Here is a 17,025-nt window from a genome sequence, read left to right as displayed (position 1 = left end):
AACAAAAGAGTAAATCTATGTATAGTTGTTCACCTTAGAGAGCGCAGGGAATGTGCCTGTCACTCAGCATGTTTGGCATTCTCTAGTCCTTGTATTTTTCTCTTCTCCCACTCCAGCGTGCATCACAGCAGTCAGCAAGATGGAATTTATTAGAATCTTAACCTTTGAGGTGCTGTAAGTAGCAAAGGAAGAGAGAACATTGATTAGGTCTGAAGAGACATGACAACACAGGAAGGATCAGAGAAAGTGAGAACATTGAATGGAGGAAGACTAGAGCATGGGCCTATCTGGTAGCAAATGTTGCTTTGCTAGAGATAAGACTTCCACAATGCTCTATTTCCACCCTTTGCTTCTCTGGAAGTAGGCTGTTCATACCTTACTGCTATTGCTGTCTAATGATGCCTTCTGGCTCATCTTTGAGAGGCACTGGCAAACTCTGCAGGGAGAGTGTCTATGATGCAGTGTGCAGGGCCTTTGGTGGAGAGAAAAAAGGAAAGATAGGACTATCCCTTAAGGAGAATACAAAGGAGAGGCAGGGCATGAGAAAGACAAAGCACTATTACTAGAAAACAAGATGATAAAAATAACCATATACTCAGCACTACAAATGTTTTCTACAAAAACGGTCTTCATTAATTTTAATACACTTTTCTATGTGACGTACTTTTTAAAAAAAGCAGGCAAACTTTTTGGCCTGAGGTCCACATCGAGTTTCTGAAATTATATGGAGGGCCGGTTAGGGGAGGCTGTGTCTCCCCAAACAGCCAGGCGTGGCATGGCGCGGCCCCCGCCCCCTATCTGCCCCACCCCGCTTCTCACCATCTGACGTCCCCCCTGGGACTCCTGCCCCATCCACCCCTCCCTATCCTCTGACCACTCCCGGACCTCCTTCCCTTGACTGCCCCCCACCGCCCCATCCAACCCCTCCTCTCATTCCTGACTGCCCCCCGGGACCCCTGCCCCATCCACCCACCCCTTCTCCCTGATTGCGCCCCTGAACCCCTGCCCCTGACTGCCCCCTGCCGCCCCATCCAACCCCTCCTTCTTCCTAACTGCCCCTCCCAGGACCCCATCTCCCATTCAACCCCCCTGTTCTCTGCCCTCTGACTGCCCCGACCCTTATCCACACCCTCGCCCCCTGACCACCACCCTGAACTCCTGTGCCCTATATCCAACCCCCCCCCCATTCCCTGCCCCCTTACCATGCTGTCTGGAGCACACAGCCGTGCTGCCCAGAGCACCAGGGCAGGCAGCTGCGCTGCCCAGCTGTAGCTAGCCATGCCACCGCGCAGCACAGAGCACCAGGTCAGGCCGCAGCTCCGCAGCTGCACTGCCCGGTAAGAGCTCACAGCCGCCCAGAGCATTGTGCCGGTGGCGCACTGAGCTGAGGCTGCGGGGGACGGGGCTAGCCTCCTGGGCCAGGAGCGCAGGGGCCGGGCAGGAGGGTCCTGCGAGCTGTATGTGGCCCGCGGGACATAGTTTGCCCACCTCAGCTCTAAAATCTCAAGTTAAAGTGCACAATTTACTTTAGGAAGGCAAAATAGTATACAATTAAAATGAATTAAAACCCCCCTTTACATTGATATGCTTTGTAGTGCACTGAAATGAACACTATTATAAATATGAATTAATTCATAAATATTTATTTTGCCCAGCATGCGATTTGATCATTTGAATGCAAGCTTGGCAATCGTTGGTATGAAAATAGCACTGTGGGACTTACACTCAAATGCATTTAGTGAAGATTGTAGGAGGAAAAATCTTTGGCTTTTTATACATGTTCTTTCATGTGATGTAAACCAAGTCTCATTGGGAGCTCTGTCAATGTCTTTAAGTATGTAATATTTTTGTACTCGTACATTTTCTATATATTAAAACAGGATTATTTTTTATTCTTATTTATATATAGTACAGTAATGCCTAGAGGTCACAACTGTGACTGGAGCCCCATGGAGTCTGGCATTGTACAAACACTTGACCATGTTTGTACTGTGGGTATTAAAGCAGCACGTTAGTGTAAATGCAGCCTGTAGAGACAGAAAGGGTTTTTCCATTGCTGTAAGAACACCACCTTCTAAAGTGACAGTAGCTAGGTCGACAAAGAGATTTTTCCTGGCGGTGTATACACGGGGGATTGGATTAGTTTAGCTGTGAGGCTCAGGTGTGTGATTTTTCACATCCCTGAGTGTCGTAGATATGTCACCCTAAATTTTAAGTGCAGACCAGGCCATAGTAGGAAACAGTCCCTTCCCTGAAGAGCTTAGTCTAAATAAATGAGACAGACAAAAGGTGGGAGGGGGAATGAAGAGGTGAAGTGTGTCACAAGAAAATAAGAGCCAGAGTAGAACCCAGCTCCCCTGAGCCCCAGCTCAGTGCTCTATCCGCTGGACCACGTTGCTTCTCATCAGGTTCTAGTTGTGCACTACTTCAGATCCTGCGGTGAGTCCAGTGAGGGTGGACCCCTGGGCTCAGGTGGAGTCCCATTGCATGTGAAAAGAGGAGCTAATGACATATCTATTTAGTGTAATATTTCTGTCTTGGTTAATGTTACCTGCTTTATAGGACTGACTGAGATGACCCTTGACTGTCCTACCTTTTGCTTAGCTTTGTACTCTGGAAGTGTAACTTTTGAAAGCTTGTCTGAATGATAAATTAGTGGGTGAAAAAGGATTAGAGTTGTTCTCTGGACTAGGTATAGTTCCATAGGCTCAGATGTTTAATGCTTTCTCAATATCAGTTTAAAAGCTGGTGCAAACCCGTCTAACAAGGTTTCTTGAGCCCAATCCAACTTCCATTAAAGTAAATTAAAAAAAATCAGACACTGACTTAAATGTGCATCGGGGGAGGGAGGAAACAGGTCCATATTAGCCTACAACTACTATAAAAGTAACAGCAAAATAGGAATAAATCAGATTCTAAAATTTGTCTTCGGAACTCTAAGGGCTCTACAGAACTCTTTAGTCAAATGGATCTATTCCCCTCTTAATATCTGTGTGATTCTTCTCAATGTGATATATTTTCATGGAGAATACTTTAAATTTCAGTAGGAACAATTAGGAATAACTTTTGCAAAGTTATCAAATTTTTGTTTTCGTCTGCATGAAGCTTCTTGTGTAAGAGTTTATCATCGATCTGAGGTTGCTGCTTGCTGGAGAGAGCTGACCGCTAAATTTAAACACCCTAAACAGACTTGTACAATGTTGGATAATGTTGTGTAAGGTTTTTGTTCCACCCCCTGGAATTTAGCAATAAACCTATTACATCCTGCTCCCCCTTTAATTGCTAAATAGGCCAGTCCTCTTCAAAGAGCCAAGTACAATGCGTATCTCAAAGAGCTAATTCTAAGAGTCCTAGGGTCTTTTAATTTACAGCTAATCTAGCTCAGAATTTGTACCTATCTGTGCTCATTTCACCATCTTGAAATTGGGGATACCTCACTTGCTAAGAAATAGTATTGTGAAACATCACTCATTAATCTTCTTTAAGCATTTTTAGAACCTTATATGAGAGGTTGCATGTGCCACCTTAAGTTTGTCATTTCCTGACTTTTGAATGCTTCATTTTGTAATCTTAACATTGTAATTCCACAGTTAAAACAAACAACCATGTAGTTAGTGATAGAGTACCTGAAGCATGCTATTTTGGACATAGTGTCAGTGTACAAGGTTCTAAAGTTCAGATCAGCCGTTTCTCTGTTGGACAGCAAATAATATTAAATGTCTAAAGTTGTTTTTGGTTATTCTTGGTTCCTGGACAACATACTTTCCTAGTCTTAATACTTTAATTACACATAATGTAGAGGTATCATGAGGATTCAAATGTTCATATTTTTTACATTGATTTTACCAAGTAAAGTGCATTGTAATTGCTAAGTTTTGTACTAATCCAGCAGGGCCGCCCAGAGGATTCAGGGGACCTGGGGCAAAGCGGAGGAACTGCGGCGCTTGTACTCACCCGGCGGCGGTCCAGGTCTTCGGCAGCATTTCGGCAGTGGGGGGCCCTTCAGTCGCTCCGTGTCTTTGGCAGCAGTGAAGGACCTCCCCCGCCGCTGAAATGCCGCTGAAGACCCGGACTGCCGCCGGACCAGGGCTTGCGGGGCCCAGGGCCTGGGGCAAATTGCCCCACTTGTACCCCCCACCCCCCGGGCAGCCCTGTAATCCAGTTCTTTCCAGCATGGGTTGGGGATGCTTCTGAGATAGCGTACACAATCACCTATTGTGGCCATTTAAGGAACAGTGTTAATGTCCCCTGGGTTGGAAGGATCAGGCTCAAAACCAAAGTTCTTGAAGGCTGTGGTAAGGCAGGGGAAAATGAAAGTATCTTAACTGTCCTTTATTAGAGCCTTGCAGATGGCCTAGAAAAATCAGTACAAGAACTGGTTGTACTAGGTCAGATACTCCCCCCAGACACCTCCCCCCCAAGACTGCTTTTGAAGCTAAATTAAGTTTTGGAGGAGATAATTTCATACTTTCCTTTTTAACAAAAAGCAGATGAGTGACATGTAAAAAGAAGAAACTGTCATGAGAGAGTCAGAGAAAGAAATGAGTGAACAAAACATGGTGGAAGACTCAAAACAACTCAACGGGATGTAATTTAAGCCACTAAGGAATGCGCACTGAGTATTCAATGTAAAATATTTGCACTGTCAGGGTCCATAATGAAGGCTTAGTTATCAAGAGGACCTTGTTCAGGTTGTGCTGCTGTGTTGTGACCGAGCTTTTATGCTGTATCTGGTGCTTTATGCTGAGTTTTTAAATGTTAATGTTTGTTTGAGAGAGAGAGATCTCTGGAATATTGGAACAAAAGAATTGAACATCTTTTTCAAAAGATCTGGCTAGGTTAGGAAGTACAACTGAGGGCAGAAAAAAATCTGCCACTGAACACATTTTATGTTCTGTGGGAGGGCTGATATTTAAATCTGGCAGTTTAACTGAGCTGTTATCACTATTCATACATCTGTTTGTTTGCATCTTTGGTGTTAATTATTGTGTGATGCTAAAGTTTGTGTAGTTACTCGCTGTTTGTGGATTTAAGGATTTGGAGTAAACATTGTGTTGTGTGCTTATGTGAAATGTTCACTGATGCTCATAAGAAATTGTCTTAGAATTCTTTAGCCCAGCTTTTCGTACTATTTTTATTAGATATGATTGACACAACTATAAGCGTAATATTGGAGTGGTTTTTTATAGCTTTAAACATTGCCTTTTGTTAGAGACATGCTTGGGTCTGAGTGGGAAAAAAAACAGTTCTGACAGACACAGAGGGATAAAATGGTTGGATCAAATCCAAGTCCCTTTTAAAAAAATATTCTGGTTTCTGTTTTTCAGAGCTTCTATATTACCTTTTTCTTTTGAATTTTCCTTAATGATGCTTTGTTATAGTCCAGGCTGTTCTTTCTTTCTTTCTTTCTTTCTTTCTTTCTTTCTTTCTTTCTTTCTTTCTTTCTTTCTTTCTTTCTTTCTTTCTTTCACAAATAACTTGCATTAGTACAATGCTAAGGTTCCACATTTACAGTAATAAATTAGGAATTGCGAAAATTAGCAGTTTCATGGCAATGCTGACTTTTTCACAAAGCATGTATGGGCAATCTGGGTGGCATCAGGTTTTGTCTTTCTCTGCATCCTAAGAAAAAATATGGTATCAAACAATCTCAAAGGGTATGTCTACACTGCAATAAAAGACTCGCGGCCCAGCCGTGGCTGGCTCAAGTCAGCTGAGTTGGACTACAGGGCTGTACAATTGCAATCTAGGTGTTTGGGCTCAGGCTGTGGCCCAGCCTCAGAGACTCCGCAAGGGGGAAGGATCTCGGAGCCCAAGGCCCAGCTCGAGCCCATTGTCTACACTGCAGTTTTATAGCCCAAGCCCAGAGAGCCTGAGTCACCTGATCCGGGATCTGAGACTTGGTATTGTAGTGTAGACATATTCAAAAAGATACTCTTTGTTGTAAACCTTTCCAGGCATCACTCAAACCTCTGCCTTTTCTTCCTAGTAACTAAACATAAACAGGTTCTACAGCCATTGAGTGACTAAAACAAAAATAGGACCCGTGCTTGTCAGTATGTGAAAAATATGAGTGCTTCTCCAGATAAGCTGGATATCTGTGGTCTTCTAGATACTGGTGTATATTTGGGTATTTTTCTTAGGCCTTGTCTACACTTACCGGGGGTTCGACGTGTGGTGATTGATGCATTGGTGGTTGATTTAGCGGGTCTAGTGAAGACCCCGCTAAATCGACCGCAGTTTGCTCTCCCGTCGACTCTTGTACTCCACCTGAACGAGAAGTGCAAGGGGAGTTGACGGGAGAGTGTCTCCAGTCAACATTGTGTAGTGTGGACCCCGCGATGGGTAGATCTAAGTATGAACTTCAGCTATGGGTAGATCAACTTCAGCTATGTTATTTGTGTAGCTGAAGTTGTGTAACTTAAATCGATCGCCTCCCTAGTGTAGACCTGGCCTTAGAATGCTAGAGAAAACAGCACAGAAGTATAGCCTAAAATTCACTAGAATTAACATAAATCTCTCCAGACCTCTGCTTATTTGAAAAAAAAAAATCTTGGAAAAAATTGTTCCTATAAGTCGCTCCCATAGATCCCCAACTCCAAAACTGACCCTCCTTTTTGCCACATACAGACTCCTCTCCTGGGAGCAGGGTTGCCAACTTTCTAATATCTGAAAACCGGACTCCCCTGCCCTGCCTCTTCTAAGGCCCTGCCCCAGCCCCTCCTCTTTCCTCCGAGACCCCACCCCTGCTCACTTCTCTCCCTCTGTTGCTCACTTCCCCCTCCCTCTCTGCCACCTACAGAGCCAGGCTGGGAGGAGCTGATGCGGAGCCTGTCCAATTGGGACACGGCGGTCAGGTTTTAGCTCAGAAAAGGAGCGAGGGGCTGGGGTGGGGGCAATAGGGGCATGGTGGGGAAGAAGGGGGGGTTGGTCCCCAGAGCAAGGGGATGAAGCAGGGGCAATGAGGGCACAGGCTGGTGGGGTGAATAGGATCCTCCCTGGGAAGCGGTGCTGGAATCTACTTCTCCACTGAAGGCTTGAGCTGTGGGTCCGAGAGCCAGTTCTCTCCATCAGCAGCTGGGAAGCTCCTCCAGGCAGCAGCAGCTGCTCTTCCTGCCCTCTCAGCAGGGAGGCTGATTTGTGATTACTCCAATAACTGGACTTTTAATGTTTGGTCAGCAGTACTGACTGGACACTGCCAGGTCCAGAAGCGGCAGAAGTTCTCTAAAATTGGAGGGGCCACCGGCGCCCGAACTGTGGCCTGGCCCCCGTGCTGCCCCTTCCCGTGAGGCCGCACCCCCGTGCCACCCCTTCCTCCAAGGCTGCACTCCCCGCTCACTCCTCTCCACCCCTTTCCCACTGTCGCTCGCCCTTATGACTGGTAAAAAGTGGGAGAGCTACAGTGGTTTCCCCAGGAATTGAAATTAGGGGGGGTGTTCGAATTTACAGGGGGGGTGTCAGGACCAATGAGATATGTAAAAGAGATATGAATAAAGTAAATGTTTTGTTAGGATTATGCAAATTTAACATAAGAATAATGCAAGTTACACCAAAACACATAACAGGTCTAGATTTCTAAAAAATATATACATTTTAAAAAAAGTATTTAATTTAAATTGACTTTTGAAAAGTAAGCCATCATGGGGCAAGAGGGAAGATCCTCTCATGGATCAGTAACTGGTTAAAAGATGGGAAACAAAGGGTAGGAATAAATTATCAGTTTTCAGAATGGAGAGAGATAAATAGTGGTATCCCTGAGGGGTCGGTACTGGGACCAGTGCTGTTCAACATATTCATAAATGATCTGGAAAAATGGGTAAACAGTGAGGTGGCAAAATTTGCAGATGATACAAAACTATTCAAGATAGTTAAGTCCCAGGCAGACTGCGAAGATCTACAAAGGGATCTCACAAAACTGGGTGACTGGGCAACAAAATGGCAAATTAAATTCAATGCTGATAAATGCAAAGTAATGCACATTGGAAAGCAATCTCAACTATACATACAAAATGATGGCATCTGAATTAGCTGTTAACACTCAAGGAAGAGATCTTGGAATCATTGTGGATAGATCTCTGAAAACATCCACTCCATGTGCAGCAACAGTCACAAAAGCAAACAATGTTGGGAATCATTAAGAAAGGGATAGATAATAAGACAGAAAATATCATATTGCCTCTATATAAATCCATGGTACGTGCACACCTTGAATAGTGTGTGTAGATTTGGTCACCCATCCTAAAAATATATATATTGGAATTGGAAAAGGTACAGAGATGGGCAACTAAAATGATGAGGGGTATGAAACAGGAGGAGAGATTAAAGTGACTGGGAATTTTCAGCTTAGAAAAGAGATGACTAATGGGGATATGATAGAGGTCTACAAAATCTTGACTGGTGCGAAGAAAGTGAATAAGGAAATTTTATTTAATCCTTCACATAACACAAGAACTAGCAGTCACCCAATGAAATTAATAGGCAGCAGATTTTAAAAAAACAAAAGGAAGTATTTCTTCACACAATATAAAGTCAACCCAGGGAACTCTTTGCCAGGGGATGCTGTGAAGACCAAAACTATAACAGGATTTTAAAAAGAACTAGATAAATTCCTGGAGAACAGGTCCATCTGTGGCTATTAGCCAGGATGAGAGGGATGCAACGCCATGCTCTGAGTGTCCCTAGCCTGTTTGCCAGAAGCTGGGAATGGGCAACAGGGGATGGATCACTTGATGATTCCCTGTTCTATTCATTCCCTCTGAAGCACCTGGCCTTGACCACTGGTGTAAGACAGGGTACTGGGCTATATGGACCATGGGTCTGACCCAGTATGACCATTCTTATGTAAAAATTAATTATAATAAAAATGTTTAGTACAGAAACTCCCCAACATAATGACCTCTCAAGATAGCAACAATGTGAGATAACAACCTTGGCAAATACTGCATTTTAAAAATCTTGGCCTACTGGGAAACATATTTATATAAGTTTCCATTCCCAGTCACAAATCTAGCATTCTGGAGCAAAGTGACTAAAATATAGTCCAACAAACAAATGTTTATTTAACATGCCCCTCACTTTTCCCTCCACCGCACTCCACTCACCGGTGTTGTCCTTGGTCAATGGAGACTCAGAGTTCAGAGGTGCTTTCACGTGAGTACACCTTCCAGGTAGGGGACAAAAAGGCACAGTTTGCTCTGGCCACGGCTGTTCGTTGTGCCATGGTTCACTCCACCATTCTGTTGCCAATGGCCCTGCACAGTCACCTTCTGCTGTCACCTACCACTGTGACCTCTGCGAGTTGGTCTCTTGAGGTTCCACCAGCTCTCAGTGATTTCAGCTGAGCTCTCAGTGCGGGAACCTTGCTGCTAGTGCAGTCTGGGCTGTCTCTTACACAAAAACACTGTACCCACAGGAACACTGTCCCCACAACAGGACTAAGCACTTAGACCTGATTGTCAGTGATTTCAGCTGCAGTGGTCACTTAACAGAACAAAAGACTATCTATGGAGCCTAATCAGCTCTGTCTTTAAACAGTGGAGAGGGACAGGTCCCCACCCTCTCTCTTGATGCCTTCAAATCATCACAGACTAAGTACAGTTCTACTGCCCTTTACTCATACAATAAGAACAACATTTCCCCCACAGTCAAGTGGTTTGTAACCCAACCCCAGCCAAAATCTATCACTTGGACAACACAGCTCTGTTTGCTGGATACCTATGTAGATTAGGTGTGAATGAAAATATATTCTGGCCCTGAAGCCTTAGCCCCCAGATCATCACTAGCTGTCAGGGAGAACTCATTTAGACTTTGCTTACAATCATCATTTGAAATTATTAGGTTGGCCAACATCAACTAAATGAATGCACCGACATCATAAAAAACAGCTGTATAAGGAAGCAAGGAAGCTAGTCTATGTTCATACTTTTCAAATCTATTATACTTTTTCAGATACACATTTTATCAGCAAAGAATCCTGTGGCACCTTATAGACTAACAGACTTTTGCAGCATGAGCTTTCGTGGGTGAATACCCACTTCTTTGGATGCAAGTAGTGGAAATTTCCAGGGGCAGGTATATATATGCAAGCAAGAAGCAAGATAGAGATATCGAGTTTAGTTCAATCAGGGAGGATGAGGCCCTGTTCTAGCAGTAGAGGTGTGAAAACCAAGGGAGGAGAAACTGGTTCTGTAGTTGGCAAGCCATTCACAGCCTCATCCTCCCTGATTGAACTAACCTCGTTATCTCTAGCTTGCTTCTTGCTTGCATATATATACCTGCCCCTGGAAATTTCCACTACTTGCATCCGAAGAAGTGGGTATTCACCCACGAAAGCTCATGCTGCAAAACGTCTGTTAGTCTATAAGGTGCCACAGGATTCGTTGCTGCTTTTACAGATCCAGACTAACACGGCTACCTCTCTGATACTTGACACCATGCAAGGCACTGCATTTAGCCGTATGGAGTGGAAATCCATCAACCTCATGAAGAAACTTGCACAAATATCATCTTCCTTTCCAAATGCAAACGGATGGACATCATACCAAATGGACTAAAGGTAAAAAATCCACTGCTATCTACATACTACACAGACCACAGTGAGAGATTATGCCATACTCTATCAAAGAAACTGAGGAACTACCTGATCAGCATCCTATACAGCAAACAGGAAAACATCAAAAAAGAGCTCTCTAACCTGGAGACTCTCATTAATAACCAAACTTCCATACAAACGGACTTCACTAAAATAAGACAGGAGATCTACATTACTCACTTCACCTCTCTACAAAGGAAAAAGGACTGTAAGCTGTCTAAACTCCTACCTGCTACATGGGGCCACAACCGTGGTACCCCTAACCCACCCAGTAACATCGTCAATCTATCCAACCACACACTCAGCCCAGAAGAAAAGTCTGTCCTATCTCGGGGACTCTCTTTCTGCCCTGCCACCCCCACCAACATGATACAGTTCTGCGGTGATCTGGAAGCCTACTTTCGCCGTCTCCGACTCAAAGAATACTTTCAGAACAACACTGAACAGTGCACTGATACACAGTTACCCTCCCACCCTCCCACCAACAGCACAAGAAGAAGAACTCCACATGGACTCCTCCTGAGGGTCGAAATGACAGTCTGGACCTATACATTGAATGCTTCTGCTGACGTGCACAGGCAGAAATTGTGGAAAAACAACATCGCTTGCCTCATAACCTAAGTCGTGCAGAACGCAATGCCATCCACAGCCTCAGAAACCATCCTGACATTATAATCAAAGAGGCTGATAAAGGAGGTGCTGTAGTCATCATGAACAGGTATGACTACCAAAAGGAGGCCGCCAGACAACTCTCCAATACCAAATTCTACAGGCCACTTCCCTCAGATCCCACTGAGGAATACACTAAGAAACTGCATCATCTACTCAGGACACTCCCTACACTAACACCAGAACAAATCAACATACCCTTAGAGCCCCGACCAGGGTTATTCTATCTACTACCCAAGATCCACAAACCCGGAAATCCTGGACGCCCCATCATCTCGGGCATTGGCACTCTCACTGAAGGACTGTCTGGATATGTGGACTCTCTACTCAGACCCTATGCTACCAGCACTCCCAGCTATCTCCGTGACACCACTGATTTCCTCAGGAAACTACAATGCATTGGTGACCTTCCAGAAAACACCATCCTAGCCACCATGGATGTAGAGGCTCTCTACACAAACATCCCACACACTGATGGAATACAAGCTGTCAGGAACAGTATCCCTGATGATGCCACAGCACAACTGGTTGCTGAGCTCTGTGCCTTTATCCTCACACACAACTATTTCAAATTCGATGACAATATATATCTCCAGATCAGTGGCACTGCTATGGGCACCTGCATGGCCCCACAATATGCCAATATTTTTATGGCCGACCTGGAACAACGCTTCCTCAGCTCCCGTCCACTCACGCCCCTTCTCTACCTATGCTACATTGATGACATCTTCATCATCTGGACCCATGGGAAGGAGACTCTGGAAAAATTCCACCAAGATTTCAACAGCTTCCATCCCACCATCAACCTCAGCCTGCACCAATCTACACGGGAGGTCCACTTCCTAGACACCACGGTGCAAATAAGTGATGGTCACATTAACACCACCCTATACCGAAAACCTACCGACCGCTATGCCTACCTTGATGCCTCCAGCTTCCATCCCGGACACACCACAAGATCCATTGTCTACAGCCAAGCACTGAGGTACAACCGCATCTGCTCTAACCCCTCAGACAGAGACCAACACCTACAAAATCTCCATCAAGCATTCTCAAAACTACAGTACCCACACGAGGAAATAAGGAAACAGATCAACAGAGCCAGACGTGTACCCAGAAGCCTCCTACTGCAAGACAAACCCAAGAAAGAAACCACAGGACTCCACTGGCCATCACATACAGTCCCCAGCTAAAACCCCTCCAACGCATCATCCGGGATCTACAACCCATCCTGGACAATGATCCCACACTTTCACAGGCCTTGGGTGGCAGGCCAGTCCTCGCCCAGAGACAACCTGCCAACCTGAAGCATATTCTCATCAGTAACTGCACACCGCACCATAGTAACTCTAGCTCAGGAACCAATCCATGCAACAAACCTCGATGCCAACTCTGCCCACATATCTACACCAGCGACACCATCACAGGACCTAACCAGATCAGCCACACCATCACCGGTTCATTCACCTGCACATCCACCAATGTAATATACGCCATCATATGCCAGCAATGCCCCTCTGCTATGTACATCGGCCAAACTGGACAGTCTCTAAGGAAAAGGATAAATGGACCCAAATCAGATATTAGGAATGGCAATATACAAAAACCTGTAGGAGAACACTTCAACCTCCCTGGCCACACAATAGCAGATCTTAAGGTGGCCATCCTGCAGCAAAAACTTCAGGACCAGACTTCAAAGAGAAACTGCTGAGCTTCAGTTCATCTGCAAATTTGACACCATCAGCTCAGGATTAAACAAAGACTGAATGGCTTGCCAACTACAGAACCAGTTTCTCCTCCCTTGGTTTTCAAACCTCTACTGCTAGAACAGGGCCTCATCCTCCCTGATTGAACTAACCTCGTTATCTCTAGCTTGCTTCTTGCTTGCATATATATACCTGCCCCTGGAAATTTCCACTACTTGCATCCGAAGAAGTGGGTATTCACCCACGAAAGCTCATGCTGCAAAACGTCTGTTAGTCTATAAGGTGCCACAGGATTCGTTGCTGCTTTTACAGATCCAGACTAACACGGCTACCCCTCTGATACTTGACATATTTTATCATACACTGTATACGCTTTTAAAGTGTGTATTAATGTTTCAGTTTAAATTCAGATTTCCAACCAGTCACTAAATTGGTATGTAACTAGCTCACAAAACTTGGGGGGGTGTTGGGAAAATTCAGGGGGGGTGTACACCCCCCCTGGGGGGGGTGTAGGGAAATCACTGGAGAGCTATGCTTTTAAGTGATGGAGCCATGGCCCCTTGGCCCCCTGTTCTGGCACCCCTGCCAGGTCCCCTTTTCGACTGGGCTCCTGGCAACCCTACCTGGGAGCTTAGTGGCTCCCTCCCCTACCTGCATACACCTCTCAGCTGCAGATAGCCGCTCATGTTTCTGCCAACCATTTCATGTGTGTGTGTAAGGGGAGGGAGAAGCATACTTCCTCTTTCCAAGGGTGGTGTGTTGGTATATGCTTCCTGGGAATCTCTAGGGGCAATTCTATGTCAGGCTGTTGACTTCAGCTGCTGCATGGACCTTTTGCATCCCTTCTAATGTGCTTGCCTACATCGGGTGCAAACTATGGCATGCATATGGTGTCTCAGGGATAGACTGGTGGTGCCATGAGCCCTTCCAAATATATCCAGTGAATGGAAATTGCTCAGATGTTATGGAGAGTAAACATGTTGTATGTTGTCCAGCAAAGAGGCAGCATCTGTTATTGCAATATTTAGTGCACAGGTTACATGATTTGAAACGATGGAGTTGAAGAACTACTTCAACACAGTTGACTAATATTTTCAGTTCTGGTACCTGAAAAGCCGCAGCCTCTGTTGGGCACTGGTACCTTAGCTATAAGGCAATTCAAAACAAAAGACAATGAAGATTTTGTGGAATAAGCTACGTTAAATATTTATTTTTCATACCTTTTCTGAACATAATGACACACACAAGATAGACATGAACACCACAAACTGAGATACTACACTTATTTTTAAGTTACTGTCAAGTATTAAGCTGCATTTTTGCAGTAATTTCATTACTAAGAACCGAGAACAGCAAATTATTGTTTATCTTGTTACAGTGAAGTACACAAATGTTTCTAAATGTAGAGCAGATAGGAGATGCTTTTCTTGTAGGTATGTCTTCAGATTCGAATATGACTTCAGTTAGGAAAATCCAGAAGTTCTTTAATTGCTTTGATGCTGGTACTCAGAAGAAAAAAATACCTTCAGCGCTGCTCTTGTACCAAGTACTTTGCTTCTGAAGTGCCAGCATTCCAGTGGAACATTGCCACTTCAACCCGGCTACCGGAGGCCCCACAGCCTACCTTATTATGTTACCAGTCCTGTTAGTTAAGATTTACTGGGCATCTTTTGCCATCAATATTTGGATCTAAACCTTCCAAGATAAGCAGTAGCATTTCCTTAGTAAAGGCCAGTGCCTCTGGAATTCCCTCGTTCTGGTGGTTTGCTCAGACCTTTGGTTTTGATGCCTCTATTGCATGATGTATTGTTTATTTTGTTTTGCTTCACATGTCTGTTGTATGGTTCCTGGTCAGCAGTATAGAAGACAGGGCAGTGATGTGGATGCTACCAGATGGGTGACCTATTTATTTTATTGTTTTAATTGTAAAAGTGTCTTGATGATATAGCAATAGGAGCCAGCACATCAAATAGATGAATGCTGCTTTTGCACAAAAGTTGGAGTGAGGACCTGCTGTAGAGAAGTTAGCCTGTGGTTTGGAGTGCTTGCCTGTTTTCTCAGCTGGTATCTTTTGACCAGCTGGTAGCAGTAATGGGCTGCCACAGATCATTGTGAATTCTCTGCTTTTAAGTAATAAGTGCTACTTTTTTTGGTGCATTTCTAGAAAATATGAAATACATTAGTTGTGTGGTAGATATATTAACTGTCTATTTTTATTTCAGGCTGAGGAATCTTGCAAATGTAATGGCTGGAAAAACCCTAACCCACCTCCTACTCCTCCCAGGGCAGATTTGCAGCAGACAATTGTCAGTCTTACTGAACCATGTCGCAGCTGTAGTCATTCACTAGGTAAGTATTTAGCTTCTCCTGGATTTGCAATCCATGTTTTTAGACCCTAGGTCATAATATGACATGTTCTGTTATTCCCAGACAAAAACTATGTTAAGATGGAGTTATGGTTGGGTTATGGAGTTATGGTTATGTACGCATCAGGAATTTAGAGTAAAATACGGTAGATATGTTGAAGTAATCTTAAAAACAAGTGCTACAAACCAGGAAATCCAGAATAAAGGTGAAACTTTAAAAAAATCTAGATATTTTAAGGTATGGATATGTACAATTAGTTCACCAAACAACTTTAACTTTGCCCTATAGTTATTTATTTAGCCTGTGCATAGTCGTCTAGCCAAGCGATAGCATCTTCAGTGGCGTGATGCAGTTCTTGTAGGCCACCACTGAACCTAGTCAGCAGGCATTCATCGACAGTGTGCCTCATCGTCTGTGTTGTGCCACAGCTGCACAAAGGGCTGTCACAAAGGCCCCAGCAATACTTGTTGGCTGCACAGAGACCTTTTCTGGTCCGGAAGCTGTTCAACAGGGACCATTGGCGATGGGGCAGGTCAAAACCAGGCACGCAGATTGTGGGGTTGGAGACGAGGGACTCGTTGGGGATTATAACAGATTCCATTCCTCTTGCCAGAGTGTTTCCACTCTAACATCCTGGCATGGCGGATAAGACCATAATGGGTGATGTGACGGTAAACGTACAGCTGGTGGTTTAAAAAGGTCATTGTGCAGCGGTAGGCTTGAGTTGGCGCATACTTTCTCCAGTAACTTGCCAGTGGCAACCTCTTGCCTGATAGGAGGAGGAGCAATATTGCTCAAAACTGGAAGCCAGGGGGTGGAGTCGGACGCAGGGTGCCAGAGATGATACGCATGGCGGCATGTAACCGCATATCCACCAGTTTGGTGTGTGACGATAGACTCCAAACTGGTGTGCAGGACTCCGTCACCAAATATGAGGTGGCAAGAGCTGATGTCCACAAAGTTGGAGCATGAGCACCCCATGACGAACCTGCCAGTTTGCTAAGAAGATTGTTGTGCATCTTAACTTTAGCTGCTGTCTTCTTCAGACGGACATGGTAACTCAGTGTGCGGTCTAAGGTCACACCTAGATAGACCGGTTCTACTTCATGCTTCACCTTCTGACCATTCAAATAAACGTTCATTTCTCGGGTTGTGCTGGCATGGTGAAGATTGAACAAACGAAACTGTTTTTATGACCCTTGGCTGGAGGCGCCAAGTCTTACAGTAGTCAGCTAACTTTATCATGTCCTGGTTTAAGGTGGCATCAAACTTGTGAAACATCCAGGCCTGGGCATCACAACATATGTCATCTGCGTAAATAAACTTTCGTGACTCCGTTATTGGCAGGTCATTGATGTAAAGGTTGAACAGGGTTGGTGAAAGCATAGAGCCCTGGGGTAACCCGTTGCTCTGTCATCTCCAAGCACTCGTCTCCTCCCCCATATGGACTCTGAACTGCCTATCGTGGAGGAACAGTTCAACGACGCCTGTGACCCAAAGGAGCAGGACCATACCGTATCATACGCCACTGTTAGAGTGATGAAAACAGCGCCTGTTTTCAAGTTTCTCTTGAAGCCATTTTCAACAAATGTGGTCAGCGCAAGTACTTGGTTGCATGTGCTACGGCCTTGGCGAAAGCCAGCTTGGTAAGGGCTCAAAATTCTCTCCATGTCGGGTAATATGCACTGTAGG

The 17,025-nt window shown here is 44.7% G+C and overlaps 1 protein-coding gene across 2 annotated transcripts in view; it reads left to right on the top strand.

Moving 5' to 3' along the window:
• The window catches only part of KAT2B (lysine acetyltransferase 2B), an 81,614-nt gene that overhangs the window by 15,751 nt on the left and 48,838 nt on the right, over positions 1-17,025 (top strand). For both annotated transcript variants that reach the window (XM_045004985.1, XM_045004984.1), the window contains one exon: positions 15,189-15,315. Coding sequence is in view for 1 of the 2 variants with exons in the window: in XM_045004984.1 (XP_044860919.1) it covers positions 15,189-15,315 (127 nt within the window). In the remaining variant the exon portion in view is untranslated. The remainder of the gene's footprint in view (positions 1-15,188; positions 15,316-17,025) is intronic.

The sequence above is a fragment of the Mauremys mutica genome, chromosome 2, assembly GCF_020497125.1.
Source record: "Mauremys mutica isolate MM-2020 ecotype Southern chromosome 2, ASM2049712v1, whole genome shotgun sequence".
NCBI lineage: Eukaryota > Metazoa > Chordata > Testudines > Geoemydidae > Mauremys > Mauremys mutica.
This window is presented reverse-complemented; position numbering and strand designations above follow the sequence as displayed.